The sequence below is a fragment of the Entelurus aequoreus genome, linkage group LG03 (assembly GCF_033978785.1).
Source record: "Entelurus aequoreus isolate RoL-2023_Sb linkage group LG03, RoL_Eaeq_v1.1, whole genome shotgun sequence".
NCBI classification, from domain to species: Eukaryota; Metazoa; Chordata; class Actinopteri; order Syngnathiformes; family Syngnathidae; genus Entelurus; species Entelurus aequoreus.
Genome location: NC_084733.1, coordinates 14,094,596 through 14,108,319, shown reverse-complemented (window position 1 = coordinate 14,108,319; position 13,724 = coordinate 14,094,596). Strand labels below are relative to the sequence as shown.

General features: G+C 38.1%; 1 protein-coding gene across 3 annotated transcripts in view; it reads right to left on the bottom strand.

Moving 5' to 3' along the window:
- Window positions 1-5,766: 5,766 nt before the first annotated feature.
- LOC133646184 (receptor expression-enhancing protein 6-like) overlaps window positions 5,767-13,724 on the bottom strand; it is a 30,034-nt gene continuing 22,076 nt past the window's right edge. For 2 of the 3 annotated variants that reach the window (XM_062041302.1, XM_062041301.1), the window contains exon 6: window positions 5,767-6,154. In XM_062041302.1, the coding sequence (XP_061897286.1) occupies window positions 6,148-6,154 (7 nt within the window). In that variant the 3' untranslated portion in view covers window positions 5,767-6,147. Of the gene's footprint in view, window positions 6,155-10,367; window positions 10,478-13,724 lie in introns of all 3 variants that reach the window. The other variant, XM_062041300.1, reaches the window with a different exon arrangement.

The window sequence follows — 13,724 nt, the reverse complement described above, 5'->3', positions numbered from 1 at the left end:
AATTGGGCAAACATGATATGCAATGTGTATATATATATATATATATATATATATATATATATATATATATATATATATATATATATATATATATATATATATATATATATACACATATCTGTATATATGCATATGTACGTACATATATACATACATACATACATACATATGTATATATAAGTACATATATATATATATATATATACACACAGGTACATATGTACTATGTGTGTATAAACAGCTACATATACACATTTATACGTACATATATGTATAAGTATATATATATATACACACATATATACACATATCTGTATATATGCATATGTACGTACATATATACATACATATGTATATATAAGTACATATATATATATATATATATATATATATATACACAGCTACATATACACATTTATACGTACATATATGTATAAATATACACATGTATATATATATATATATATACACGTACAGTGTATATACACATATATACTGTATACATACACATATATATATACACGTAGTGTATATACACACATATATACTGTATACATACACACACACACACATATATACATATATATATATATATATATATATATATATATATATATATATATATATATATATATACATATACATATATATATACATACACATATACACGTGTACATATACACATATAGAGAATGCCGAGAGTGTGCAAAGCAGTAATCAGAGCAAAGGGTGGCTATTTTGAAGAAACTAGAATACAAAACATGTTTTCAGTTATTTCACCATTTTTTTGTAAGTACATAACTCCACATGTGTTCATTCATAGTTTTGATGCCTTCAGTGACAATCTACAATGTAAATAGTCATGAAAATAAAGAAAACGCATTGAATGAGAAGGTGTGTCCAAACTTTTGGCCTGTACTGTACATATATGTACAGTATAATAGTGTTGACCAATGCATGACTCACCACCACCAGCAACCAGAAGTTTGTCGCCGCCTGCCGGTGAGTTCAGGTACTACAAAACAACTTAACCTAGAATGGAATGGAATTATATTTATTGTCATTGCACAAGTACAACACATTTTAGTTTTCAGCACAAACCCGTTGAAGATTAGACAAACATTGTCCAGGCTTACAGAACAGGAACGCTGATGGGGCGCCACTCACAGCGCCTCGCAGAAGGTGGGAAAAAAGGTAGACACTGGGGGAGGATGAGTAAAAAAAAAAGTTGTTCTCAGCACATCTACACATTACGACATACAGCTGGAGACTTACAAGGGGTAAGTGGGCAGGCATCCTTCTTTGTGGTCCAACATACCACATGGAGTGAGGCGAAGGAGTAGGGTGAGGGTTGTGTGTGTCGTGTTGTTGTTTCCTGGAGTCTCTCTGCAGGCGTTACGAGCGAAGTTCAACCCCCAGGTGTTATTGGAGGAGGGAGGAATGTCAGGGCGGCTATCACTGTGATGTCCTTCATGGGATGTTTTCAGAACAGCCTTCGTCTGTTGAGAGCATCGTCAAGGCCATTCGAAGGAGTCGAATCGTAGATGAGGCTCGTTGTTTTACAAGCCAGCGGACATTACAATGGCTTCTCTGATCTAATCTCTCAAATTGATCAATCTTAGCATGTCAGTAAGCCTCTCAGTGATGTGATCCATCTTACAATTCAGTCCAGAAATTGCCACAGCCTGTGTTCCTTCCAAAGCCTTTGGGCTTATTGAACGGCTGCATCGTCTTCCAAATTCGATGATACACCAAACCCAGCCCAATCAGCAGATACTCTGCAATCACAGTTGCAGATAGATGGATGTCTTCCACGTCCTCGACGGATTGCACTGAGATGCACATGGTTCTCCATCTCCCACCAGTCTCCACCTACCCAGCAGCGTTCCGTCAGGGCAGCGAGGTTCCCCCCGAACCTCTTTTCCTCATCGAGAAGATTTTGTCAATTGAGTCGAGAGTCCAGCTTATCAGATCTCTTGTTAAGATGTTTAGATTTCGAAGGACAGTGCAGAAAAGAGGCTCTTAAAAGTATAGACAAGACAAGACAGGACAGAGGCAAGCGGGCAGAAACAGAGAGGGAAGGAATGCGACTGCCTCCACCAAGTGCCATATATATATATATATATATATATATATATACAATACCGTTCAAAAGTTTGGGGTCACCCGAACAATTTTGTGGAATAGCCTTCATTTCTAAGAACAAGAATAGACTGTTGAGTTTCAGATGAAAGTTCTCTTTTTCTGGCCATTTTGAGCGTTTAATTGACCCCACAAATGTGATGCTCCAGAAACTCAATCTGCTCAAAGGAAGGTCAGTTTTGTAGCTTCTGTAACGAGCTAAACTGTTTTCAGATGTGTGAACATGATTGCACAAGGGATTTCTAATCATCAATTAGCCTTCTGAGCCAATGAGCAAACACATTGTACCATTAGAACACTGGAGTGATAGTTGCTGGAAATGGGCCTCTATACACCTATGTAGATATTGCACCAAAAACCAGACATTTGCAGCTAGAATAGTCATTTACCACATTAGCAATGTATAGAGTGTATTTCTTTAAAGTTAAGACTAGTTTAAAGTTATCTTCATTGAAAAGTACAGTGCTTTTCCTTCAAAAATAAGGACATTTCAACGTGACCCCAAACTTTTGAACGGTAGTGTATATATTACTGTATATATATATATATATATATATATATATATATATATATATATATATATATATATATATATATATATATATATATATATATATATATATATATATATATATATATATATATATGTATAAAGACAAAACTAAAATAACTTCAAGACTGAGCATTGCTATTGAAAAAATATCAAGCAATTTAATTAACAACTGTAGTTATGTTTTTGTATATATTACATATCTACAGTATATTGTACACATTTTTTATTTAATAATTTGCATTTTTGAAAATATACATTTTTTTAGTACTTGTTCACAGGGGTACGGCTCCCACCATAATGTTGGAAAATGTATTAGTGTAAAATGTTTCAACATATATGGAATTATTGCTATGTGCCACAGAAAGTGTTACTTGCAGAATAATTGTATTCATTTTGCAAGTTTCTCCAAATAACTATAAATACTAAAAGGCAAATTATCCAAAAAATATATATGTATGTAATTATGTGTATATACTGTATGTATAAATGTGTGTGTAGGTGTGTATATATGTATATACATGTACATATATGCACATATACATATATTTACAGTATACACATACACACGCATAGACATAAATACACACCTACACGTTTTTAGAAACGCTTATACACATGTATACACACACACGCACACATACCGAACAAATATATAAACGCGACACTTATTTTTGCTCCAATTTTTCATGAGTTGAACTGAAAGATCTAAAACTTTTACTATATACACAAAATACCTATTCCTTTCAAACAGGTATTTTGTTTATATAGGAAAAGTTTAACCCATGAAAAATGGGAGCAAACACAAAACTATTGTGTACATATACATATATTTGGGGGTGTAAACAATAATCGGTAGAAATTGATAACAGATTTTAACTTTAGGAGATATTGATACATAATTTGGCGAGCCTCTGGATCGATCTTTATCCAGTATGGATCGGTCGATGTCCGGTTGGAAAGCCATGAATCGGTTGACTGGAGATCTGTTATAAAATACGGCCGTTCTAGACTTCTTGGATGACGTAACATTCTCGTTTGTGACTGTCGACATCAACAAGGCGCCATCACTCTTTTCAAAAAGTCACACTTGGCTAACTACACTAGAGCTAACTACACTAGAGCAAGCTCAGTCACAGGCAATGACAGTGTCTGTTAGTTCGGGTGAGGAGTCAGTTAAGCTAGAACTAACCAGCGCCAGGCTGGAAAATTCCTGCACACATAGCATTTCTACTAGAATAATACATAACTCACATGTTTTTTCTGTAGTGACTATGCCAGAGGTGAACATGCATTCTACTGAGGTGGCAAAATATGACGCGTTAAATCTACCGCAGGACCATGCAAATAATCTCAAGATCCCCATCATATCAATTCCTAGATGTGATCGAAATTATTTAAGGCGCACTGCGCAAAATAGACGCAACGTTATTAATATCAGTACTACGGATACCATTTACAAAAATGCCTCAAAACAGCCAACTACCTATAATTATGGGCTTTTTAAACATCAGATCATTGTCTCATAAAATGTTATTAATGAGGTCATTAGAGACAACAATCTTATCATTAGTCTCTGTGAACCTTGGCTAAAACCAGATAAATCTTTCCCGCTTAACGAGGTATCACCTCCTAACTGTACGAGTGTACATTTTTCCCGTCCCTTTAAAAAGGGGTGGAGGGGTCGCACTAATATCCAATGAAAACCTTAACCTTAGCCCTAACCTAAATAGTAAATATAAATAATTTGAGGTGCTTACCATGAGGTCTGTCACATTGCTACCTATATGCATTTGGCTGATATCTATTGCCCCCCCCCTGGGCCCTATTCGGACTTTATCAGTGAATTTTCAGAGTTTGATGCTGATCTAGTGACGCATGCAGATAATATAATTATCATGGGGGATTTTAATATTCATATGAATACCCAGTAATTTTAGCGCAGAAAAAAAGTATTGCTTTTCTGGTTGACCTATGACGTCACGCGAGGCATTGCGGCTCCTTCCAACTTGTTTTAACTGATGTTCGCTGTAATATTGGCACAGGTTAAAAATATTACAGGAGGGGGTGGGGGTGTGGTGGTTCTAATTCTTCCCAAAATCGGGATGAATAAGAATGTGAGTAATTTTTTGTGCACCCTTTACACAAACATAATTTATTTTTATTTAGCTATTTCACCACATTTTTAAAAAGTACAAAAAATATATCAAAGTGGACCCCCTGCATTGACAAAAATGTCAGTAGGCTATTTGTAAAAAAAAAAGTTGGATAATCCTGGGTTAAGGATTTAAATGCTATTCTGCCCCCCCCCAAAAATGTTGATTGAAAGACAATGTTGTAAAAGACCCCAAAATTAGGGGCTCAAATTAAACATACCTGACATTCCTAGTTTTGAGTTTAATAGACTGTTCTAAATTTTAAAAAGAGTAGGATGAAGGTTTTATTCCGCGACAAACGTATGTCACATGTACACTTTTCCAAGGTCCTTATTGCCTTTCACTGACTTTGACGGGGTATTTATTTTTTTCCCATCCATGCGAGTTTATTATTCTCTCGGCCTCAAGGTTTTCATCTTCCTCTGCTGCTGCCTGATTCAAAGCCTGGGATAGATCGCCCTTGTAATTGCTTTCTACGTCCCATTTGGGTTTAATCAATAACCTGTTGTGGACCAAAATCCGGGCAGGGAAAATAGACAAGAAAGTGACAGCAGACACCTCTTGCACACGCCGTGTGTGTGTGTGTGTGTGTGTGTGTGTGTGCGTGTATGGCCTCAGTCCACCATTTCCTGTGCATTCTCTGCAGTGTCCCTAACACAAAGGGCGAGCCATTCAGGGCCTCTCAAGCGTGAACGGAGCCAAACACAAATTAAAGTCTGGGCGGTTAGGCTGTCTGAATGGCCATAAATGTGCTCCGAGGGGGCGACGGGCCAGGCTAGCTTTTCCTCCCACTGCTGCTTCAAAGAAGAAAAAAAAACCCCACCTCAGTTGAAATTTAGTGAGTCAAAACGTGTCATTAATGGACCAAAATGAGCAAGACTGTGACGGAGCGAGAGGGCCGAAGAAGACGTCTTTGAAGAGTTCGTCAAGGTTGCATTTTATTGTGTCTTCGTCATTAGAAGATGTACATTAAGACATCGATTGGAAAGATCTTAAAAAATGAGCTGCTACATGCGCGAGTTCACCATGGTGAGAGGGAAAAAAAGACGTCGATATAATAAAGTTTTTTGTTTCCAGTCTTAAATGGTCCGACTAAATGTTCACATTTGTGCTCATCGTACCGACAGCAATGAATTGCTTGATATGAGCTTTAAATCATAATTCACTTCCATGCCATAGGACGTAAACACACACACATTCGCAAAAAAACCCCACACATTCACTTTGTCTCATACACACAGAAATCACACAAGACTTTCCCAAGGTCCTCACTGGTCCCTGCCATGGTTGAGAGCCCGATTAACAGCTGAAGACAAAAAAAAAAAGAGAAGAATAATTTCAAAAATGTTCTGCAAATTCTAATTTGGAAATGTAGAATAGCTCACAAAAAGGTGCACACCACATTTCAGCAAGCATTTTTATCACAGCACATCTTCAAGGAACAAATACGACAGCTTAGAGATACTTTGTTTCTTGTGTAGACGAAGCAGGACCAACAACATGTAAACAATTAATAAACTCTCTATTGCTCAAATGCATGATTACTATTCTACCGCATAGCTCGGACCTGCTTCCTGTTCCGGTCTACAGCCTTCCGTGTAATGTAGTATACAAACATCTGGCAAATACTGGTGTCTTCACTTGCTAGTTTCATGTACTGTATTTGTTGGACTAAGTGTGACCAGCAGATGGCAGTCACACATAACAGATACATGTGGATTGCAAGTTGACTGACCCCTGTTCAATAAATGATGCTGGCAAAGCAAGCCCAAAACTTTGATATTTCGTTGAAAATATAAAACATTACACACGACGCTTCAAAAGTCTGTCAAAATGTTTCAATGAGACTTTGATAAGCTACGAAGACGCACCGCTTGATGGATTGTCGGCGCAATACTGCTACCGTAGTCAGGCGTACTGTGCTTCAACATGCCTCAGAATGCTGTGGGCCGTAAGGCCCGAAAAGTACGGTATTTATATGTTTATTTAATCTTTTACGGCATTTATATGTTTATATAATCCTTAATTATTCATCTTAATGTGTGGGTGTGTTGGAGCATAAATGAATGTTTGAGATAGACCAGGGGTAGGGAACCTATGGCTCTCGAACAAGATGTGGCTCTTTTGATGACTGCATTTGGCTCTCAGATAAATCTTAGTTGACATTGCTTAACACGATAAGTAATGAATAATTCCGCTGGTAATCAATCACAGTGTTAAAAATAACGTTCAAAATATAAAACATTCTCATGCATTTTAATCCATCCATCCGTTTACCGCACCTGTTCAAGAAGTTGCATTAATGGTAAGAAGTATTTTATTTACTATTGGTTAGCTTCATAATAACAATGTTATTAAAAAGAATAAGAGACTTATTATACTCTAAAAATGTTGGTCTTACTTACAAATGCACACATTTAGTTGTATTCAGTTAAAAAATATTATATGGCTCTTATGGAAATACATTTTAAAATATTTGGCTTTCATGGCTCTCTCAGCCAAAAAGGTTCCCAACCCATGAGATAGACAAACACCCAAAGAATGTCTGCAACTTGTGGACAACAGAGAACCATAAGGAAGTCTATACTTGTAATAAATTATTACTATTATTAGTCGGGCTGGGTGATATCATGATATAAGTGTTTTACATTGGTCGATATCGATAATTATTCATATTTATGACCCATCAAAAATAAGAACCAGGAGAAAAATATATAATGTGAACATTTTTATTTCAAATGTAACCTTCCTCTGATTATATAATCCCCTCAGCTAGCAAGGCAGAAAGGAAAATAAAATGTCAACGCAACCATGGAAAACAATGTATGTAAAATTCTAAAATCACATTGAACACTTAACAATAACCTCTTAAAATAAAGGGGCAAAAATAAGGAATATGTAAGAAATGCTGAAAGTGTAACACAATAGTGCAAAGTGTGAAAATGTAAACAGAGAAACCTGAGAAGGACTAATTTCTGCAGGTTTAGTGCCAAGAAGTTACAACTGTGCTCTAATGAGTGAGTACAGTTAACTAAGGTGGTGTGGTATTACCAGTCTTGGTGAAGATGAGCGGCTTGCATCATCTACACACCACATTAGTCTCACTACGGTCCGTTTCAAAACATTTTAAAAACTGCCTATGGATTTAACAAAGGCATTTGACAATGAAAATTACAACGGTATGGCATCAGAGGGTTGGTCTTGAACTGGGTAAGAAGCTACTTAACTAACAGGAAGCAATATGTGAAGATAGTTGAACAAACGTCTACAGAGCTGAAATTATCTTGTGCCGTACCTCAGGGATCAATACTGGGACCAAAATTGTTCACTCTTTATATAAACTACATTTGTAAAGTTACAAAGGCCTTAAAGTTAGTGTTATTTGCAGATGATACGTTTTGTTCAGGAGAGAACACCCAAAAGCTAATACAAATAATAACAGAAGAGTTTAACACATTAAAAAGATGGTTTGACACAAACAGACTATCTTTGAATCTCAGTAAAAGTAAAATAATTGTATACGGTAACAGTAGAAGAGAAAGTCAAATACAAATAGACGGAGCAGACAATGAAAGGGTAAGAGAAAACAAATTTTTGGGTGTAATAATAGATGATAACATGAACTGGAAACCTCATGTTAAAAATATACAACATAAAATAGCAAGTAACAGTTCATTATTGAATAAAGCTAAATATGTTCTGGACCAGAAATCAGTCCATATTCTCTATTGCTGGCTAGTGTTACCATATCTGAGTTATTGTGCAGAAATATGGGGAAACAACAACAAATGTGCGCTTTATTCACTAACGGTGTTACAAAAAAGATCAATTAGAATAATAAGACATAATGTTGGATATAGAGAACATTCAAACCCTTTAGGTATCGAATCAAAAATATTGAAATTTAACGACTTGGCACATTTGCAAACAGCTAAAATTATGCACAAAGCAAACTATAACTTGCTACCCAAGAATGTTCAACAATTCTTTTCAACAAAAGAAGAGAAATATAACCTTAAAAGAAAATCTAATTTAAAGCATTTGTATGCACATACAACACTTAAGACCTTTTTTAATATATCCAGTGTTTCCCACACATTCATTTATTTGTGGCGGCCCGCCACAAAATAATTACGTCCACCACAAATAAAAAAAATTTAAATAAAAAAAAAATAAAAAAATTATTTATTTATTTTTTTGGTCCGCTCCAGCTTCTCAGGCAAATCATATAGTTGATGTAGATGCCCATATCGGTTGTTCAGATTTACTTTACAAGAGAGAAGTGTAGGATACTTCTCTTGTTGCCTTATTTGTATTTGACTTTATTAAATGTATTTATATTAGAAACACAACATGTGTATATAACAAAGGGTGCAAAGTCTGCAGGCAGTAGGAAACACATGGTTAAATGTAGGGAGCAAAACTGATGGCAGTCTAGAGTTCAAGATTTTTGGAGCTCTTTGTTCAGTGGATCAGATGTTTGATGAAGCTCTGTGTCTATCTACCACCACTACTGTTTTCTGTTTATTTGTTACTGACTGTGGCAGGACACCTCTGCCTCTGTTTCACTTTATGTTGCTGGTAAATAATATAGTTGTAGTAGTAGGCTAAAGTTAAATTATTTAGTATGCACTAATTAAAGGGGCAGAGCTTTATGAGACATTTTGGCTTTTATATTTTACAAGATATATTTTTTGTAAGAACCAAAATTAATAAATATATTTCAGTGAATAACTTATTGTTCAAATCTGTATATAAATATGTACATAAAGTGTTGTAATTATATTGTAAAATGGATGGCTGGATGGATGGATGTTTAAAACAAAACTGTTATTATTAATTAGTAAGTATACATTTTTTGAGCTTTTAGAGAAAATCATGTAATTGTAGTAAATTATGCAAATTACTTGATGATGTAATGGTGACCACGCCCATAGCCACGCCCTCACCGCCACAGGTATCTTGGCAGTTTATGGGAAACACTGATATCTGTATGTGGAAAATAAATTATGGAATGGATTACGCAAAGAAAGCACCAATGTGATTCAGTTTAAGAGACTGTTCAAACGACAAGTGTTCACAAAGTGCCAAGAAGAACAATTATGATGAACAACTACAACCTTATTTTTTTTTGCGATGATTATTTATGTATTTATTATTTGTTTACCTACTTATGCTATATTACTAATTTATTTATTCACTAATCTGTTACAAACAGAGAAATAAATTGTATAAAATGATATGATACGAAAAGGGGTAGGATTAAATAAGCTCTGCTTCTTCCTACTCCTTTTCGGACGTGCTGTAATGAAACAACTGGAAATATGTGATGCATTACATTGTATCGTATGCATGTTCGATAAAAACTGAAACTGTCGAGGTGACTTTTCCTGATATATTCACTTTTTTTTCCCGCTCTCTAGAGCACTCACTTTTACTTTCTCTTCTCACTCCATGCAAAGAATCAACCCAGGACAACAAAATGGCGCAACCAAAAAGATTAATACTAGTACTGTTACCTGATTGGCTGTTAGCGTGTCACTCCCACTGATCAGTGATCACTTCCTGCGTTGCTTGGTTACCAGAAAGCGAGTGACTCTGTTCATGCAACCAACCTTGCTTCCGGTTTCTTCCGACAAAGAAGGAAAAATATATATATATTGAACGTTTTATTAGACGCATTTTTTTTTATTAATATCAATTACGTGTCTATTGCAATATGGATTGATATTGTTTTTATCGCCCAGCCCTAAATATTAGTTATAATTAAAACTGTCCAGTAATTTCACAATAAGCGCAAAGTACGTGCTTTTGCTGCCATCTAGTCTACTTTTAGATCTATGTGGCATAAAATGAGCAAAACATCAATACAGTATTTGTTTTCCAATTCTTGTTGAAATCCTGTGCTTTTTGAGGTTAGGATTACAATGAACATTTTTAAAAACATTCAGTGTATTTCCATGCACTTTTTCAAATAGTTTGGTTTCTTCTAGTTTTACACCTGCATGTGAAGTCCCAGTTTTTTGTGTACCGCATTTTTCGGACTATAAGTCGCAGTTTTTTTTCATAGTTTGGCCGGGGGTGCGATTTATACTCAGGAGCGACTTATGTGTGAAATTATTAACACATTACCCTAAAATATCAAATAATATTATTTAGCTCATTCACGTAAGAGACTAGACGTATAAGATTTCATGGGATTTAGCGATTAGGAGTGACATTTTGTTTGGTAAACGTATAGCATGTTCTATATGTTATAGTTATTTGAATGACTCTTACCATAATATGTTACATTAACATACCAGGCACGTTCTCAGTTGGTTATTTATGCCTCATATAACATACACTTATTCAGCCTGTTGTTCATTATTCTTTATTTATTTTAAATTGCCTTTCAAATGTCTATTCTTGGTGTTGGGTGTTATCAAATACATTTCCCCAAAAAATGTGACTTATACTCCAGTGCGACTTATACTCCGAAAAATACGGTAGCTATTTGGGAATGTGAATAGGAGAGAAGGCTACAGCTCATGGCTTTGAAGCCATGAGCTGTTGGTAATGGTTTAATGTGTTTGAAAGACACTGGTGTTTACTGTGATCGTCATAGACATACAGTGGGTACGAAAAGTATTCACACCCCTTAAAAATGTTTCACTCTTTGTTTCATTGCAGCCATTTGCAAAAATCAAAAAAGGTTCATTTTCTTTCTCATTAACACTCAGCACTCCATCTTGACAGAAAAAAACAGGAGTGTAGATTTTATTGCACTTTTTTTTTAAATAAAAAATTACATGCACATAAGTATCCAGACCATCCATCCATCCTCCGACGCTTATCCGAGGTTGGGTCGCGGGGGCAGCAGCCTCAGCAGAGAAGCCCAGACTTCCCTCTACCCAGCCATGTTGTCCAGCTCCTCCCGGGGGATCCAGAAGCCTTCCCAGGCCAGCTGGTAGACGTAGTCCCCTCCAACGTGTCCTGGGTCTTCCCCGTGGCCTCCTATCGGTCGGTCGTGCCCTATACACCTCCACAGGGAGGCGTTCGGGGGGCATCCTGACCAGATACCCGAACCAGCTCATCTGGCTCCTCTTGATGTGGAGGAGCAGCGGGTTTACTCTGAGGTCCTCCCGAATGACAGAGTGTCTCACCCTATCTTTAAGGGAGAGCCCCGCCACTTGATGGAGTAAACTAATTTCAGCCACTTGTACCCGTGAGCTTGTCCTTTTGGTCTTAACCCAAAGCTCATGACCATAGGTGAGGATGGAACCGTAGATCAACTGGTAAATTGAGAGCTTTGCCTTCCGGCTAAGCTCTTTCTTCACGACGGATTGATACAGGGTCCGCATTACTGCAGTCGCCGCTCCATTCGGCCTGTCGATCTCACGATCCACTTTCGCCTCACTCGTGAACAAGACTCCGAGGTACATTAATTCCTCCACTTGGGGCAATATCTTCTCCATAAAAGGTATGAACAGAACCGGTGACAAAGAGCAGTCCTGGCGGAGTCCAACGCTCACTGGAAACAGGTACGACTTACTGCCGGCAATGCGGACCGAGCTCTGACACCGATCATATGTGGAACGGACTACCACCATCAGGCGGTCCGATACCCCATCCTTCTTGAGCACTCCCCACAGGACCTCCCAAGGAACACGATCCAATACCTTCTCCAAGTCCACAAAGCACATGTAGACTGGTTGGGCAAACTCCCATGCACCCTTGAGTATCCTGCCGAGAGTAAAGAGCTGATCCACAGTTCCACGACCAGGAGGAAAACAGAGGTTTGACTCTCCGGCGTATCCTCCTCTCCAATACGCCTGAATAGACTTCACCGGAAAGGCTGAGGGGTGTGATCACACGATAGTTGGAACACACCCTCCAGTTCCCCTTCTTAAAGAGAGGAACCTCCACCCCGGTCTGCCAATCCAGAGGCATTTCCCCCAATGTTTACACAATGTTGCAAAATCTTGTCAACCAAGACAGCCCCACAGCATCCAAAGCCTTAAGGAACTCTGGGCAGATCTCACCCAGCCTTGGGGCCCTGCCAGCGAGGAGCTATTTAACTACCTCGGTAACCTGCGCCCCAGAAATAGGAGAGTCCACCACAGATTCCCCAGGCACTGCTTCCTCATAGAAACGTGTATAGGTGGGATTGAGGAGGTCCTTTGAAGTATTGTCTCCACCGATCCACACTATCCTGAATCGAGGTCAGCAGCACACCATCCCCACCGTACGTGGTGTTGACACTGCTTTGCTTCACCCTCCTGAGGTGGCGGATGGTGGACCAGACTCGCTTCGAAGTAGTTCAGAAGTCGTTTTCCATGGTTTCCCCGAACTCCTCCTATGTCCGAGTTTATACCAAAGACTATAAAAATGGGACCCATAACCTCCCTGCAACAAAGGGTTGGAGTTGGGGGTTAAATCACCAAAATGATTCCCGGGCGCGGCGCCGCTGCTGCACACTGCTCCCCAAGGGGATGGGACAAATGCAGAGGACAAATTTCACCACATCTAGTGTGTGTGTGACAATCATTGGTACTTTAATCTTAATCTTTAATCTTGTCTGTGCAACCGGCGAAGTTGCACACCACTTGGCCTCTCGGTACCGGTCTGCTGCCTCCGGAATCCCACTAACCAAAAGGACCCGGTAAGACTCCTGCAGCTTGACGACATCCCTCACCGCTGGGGTCCACCAGCGGGTTCTGGAATTGCCACCACAATGGGCTCCAACCACCTAGCAGCCACAGCTCCGATCGGCCGTCTCAACACTAGAGGCACGGAACATGGTCCACTTAGACACAATTTCCAGCACCTCCCTTGTGACATATTCCAAGTTCATCCAGAGGTGGGAATTGAAACTATCTCTAGCTGGAGACACT